The sequence below is a fragment of the Loa loa genome (assembly GCF_000183805.2).
Source record: "Loa loa unplaced genomic scaffold supercont3.3785, whole genome shotgun sequence".
NCBI classification, from domain to species: domain Eukaryota; kingdom Metazoa; phylum Nematoda; class Chromadorea; order Rhabditida; family Onchocercidae; genus Loa; species Loa loa.
Window position 1 is genome coordinate 1 of NW_018111963.1, and position 915 is coordinate 915.

The following is a 915-nucleotide window of genomic DNA, read 5'->3' on the forward strand; positions in this document are numbered from 1 at the left end:
TTACTTATTGACTTCCCATTTCTAATATTTTGGAAAATGTCATTAAACGTTTAATTAAGATTCTTTTTAAAATGGCTGCAATTTTTCAACAAAGTAAAACTTGTCTTTAGAAAACACCAAAATTATTATACAAACGATCTTAAATATGGCAAAGTTAATAGTATATATTGCTTTTATCATTTATTGCCAAGCTGCCAACCAAAACCAAGCTAGAAATGCAGCAGCACCTGCGCAAGGAGCAGATGCAAGAGCAGCAGCTGCGAGAGTTGGAGCAGTAGGTATGCATCTCACTTTTTTTTTCACTTAATTTGCTAACCAAAAAAGAAAATATAAATTAGCTATGTATATAAGATGATAGTAATAACCATTCAAAATCTCAAGGGTTCCCTCCTTTCGTCCAATAACTTTTATCAGATTTGTCGTGGCATTAATTTCAGCTGCGGAGATTACCACAGATTATAAAGCTGATGAGTTATGGGAAGATGGTCGATTAATAGCGACAACAAAAGTAAACAAATGTATGTTCATTTCCTACAGAACTGACTCATTAGTATTGCTTAATGCTCAGTGATGAATCATCTCGAGAGCTTTTATTTTATAATTTTTCAAATTTCGTGCGATGGTTTCTTTCTGTTAGGGAGGAAATAAATTTGCATAATTATTTCTACACAGTGATTGCAGCAATATTGATGAATTGTGGGACAATGGAGGATGGACGATTGTTTATTTTGGAGGAGAAACCGTTTCTATTTGTGGGAAACTCTCTGGACTTGATAAAGTGAAATCAGGGAAACTGTAAATGTGCTAGTGATAAAGACCGATGATCACAGTTCATTTATTTAAACAACCAAAGGCATAACTGCTGAGAATGCAAAATTGCGATATCAAAATAATATCAAATTAGGAAATGTGATT

At 33.3% G+C, this 915-nt stretch overlaps 1 protein-coding gene across 1 annotated transcript; it reads left to right on the forward strand.

Moving 5' to 3' along the window:
* Positions 1-145: 145 nt before the first annotated feature.
* Positions 146-782, forward strand: LOAG_19246 (hypothetical protein; the record flags this gene model as incomplete). Its single annotated transcript, XM_020451898.1, has 3 exons — positions 146-278; positions 438-518; positions 682-782. 3 exons carry the CDS (start codon positions 146-148, stop codon positions 780-782), a joined length of 315 nt encoding a protein of 104 aa, XP_020304294.1.
* Positions 783-915: the final 133 nt, after the last annotated feature.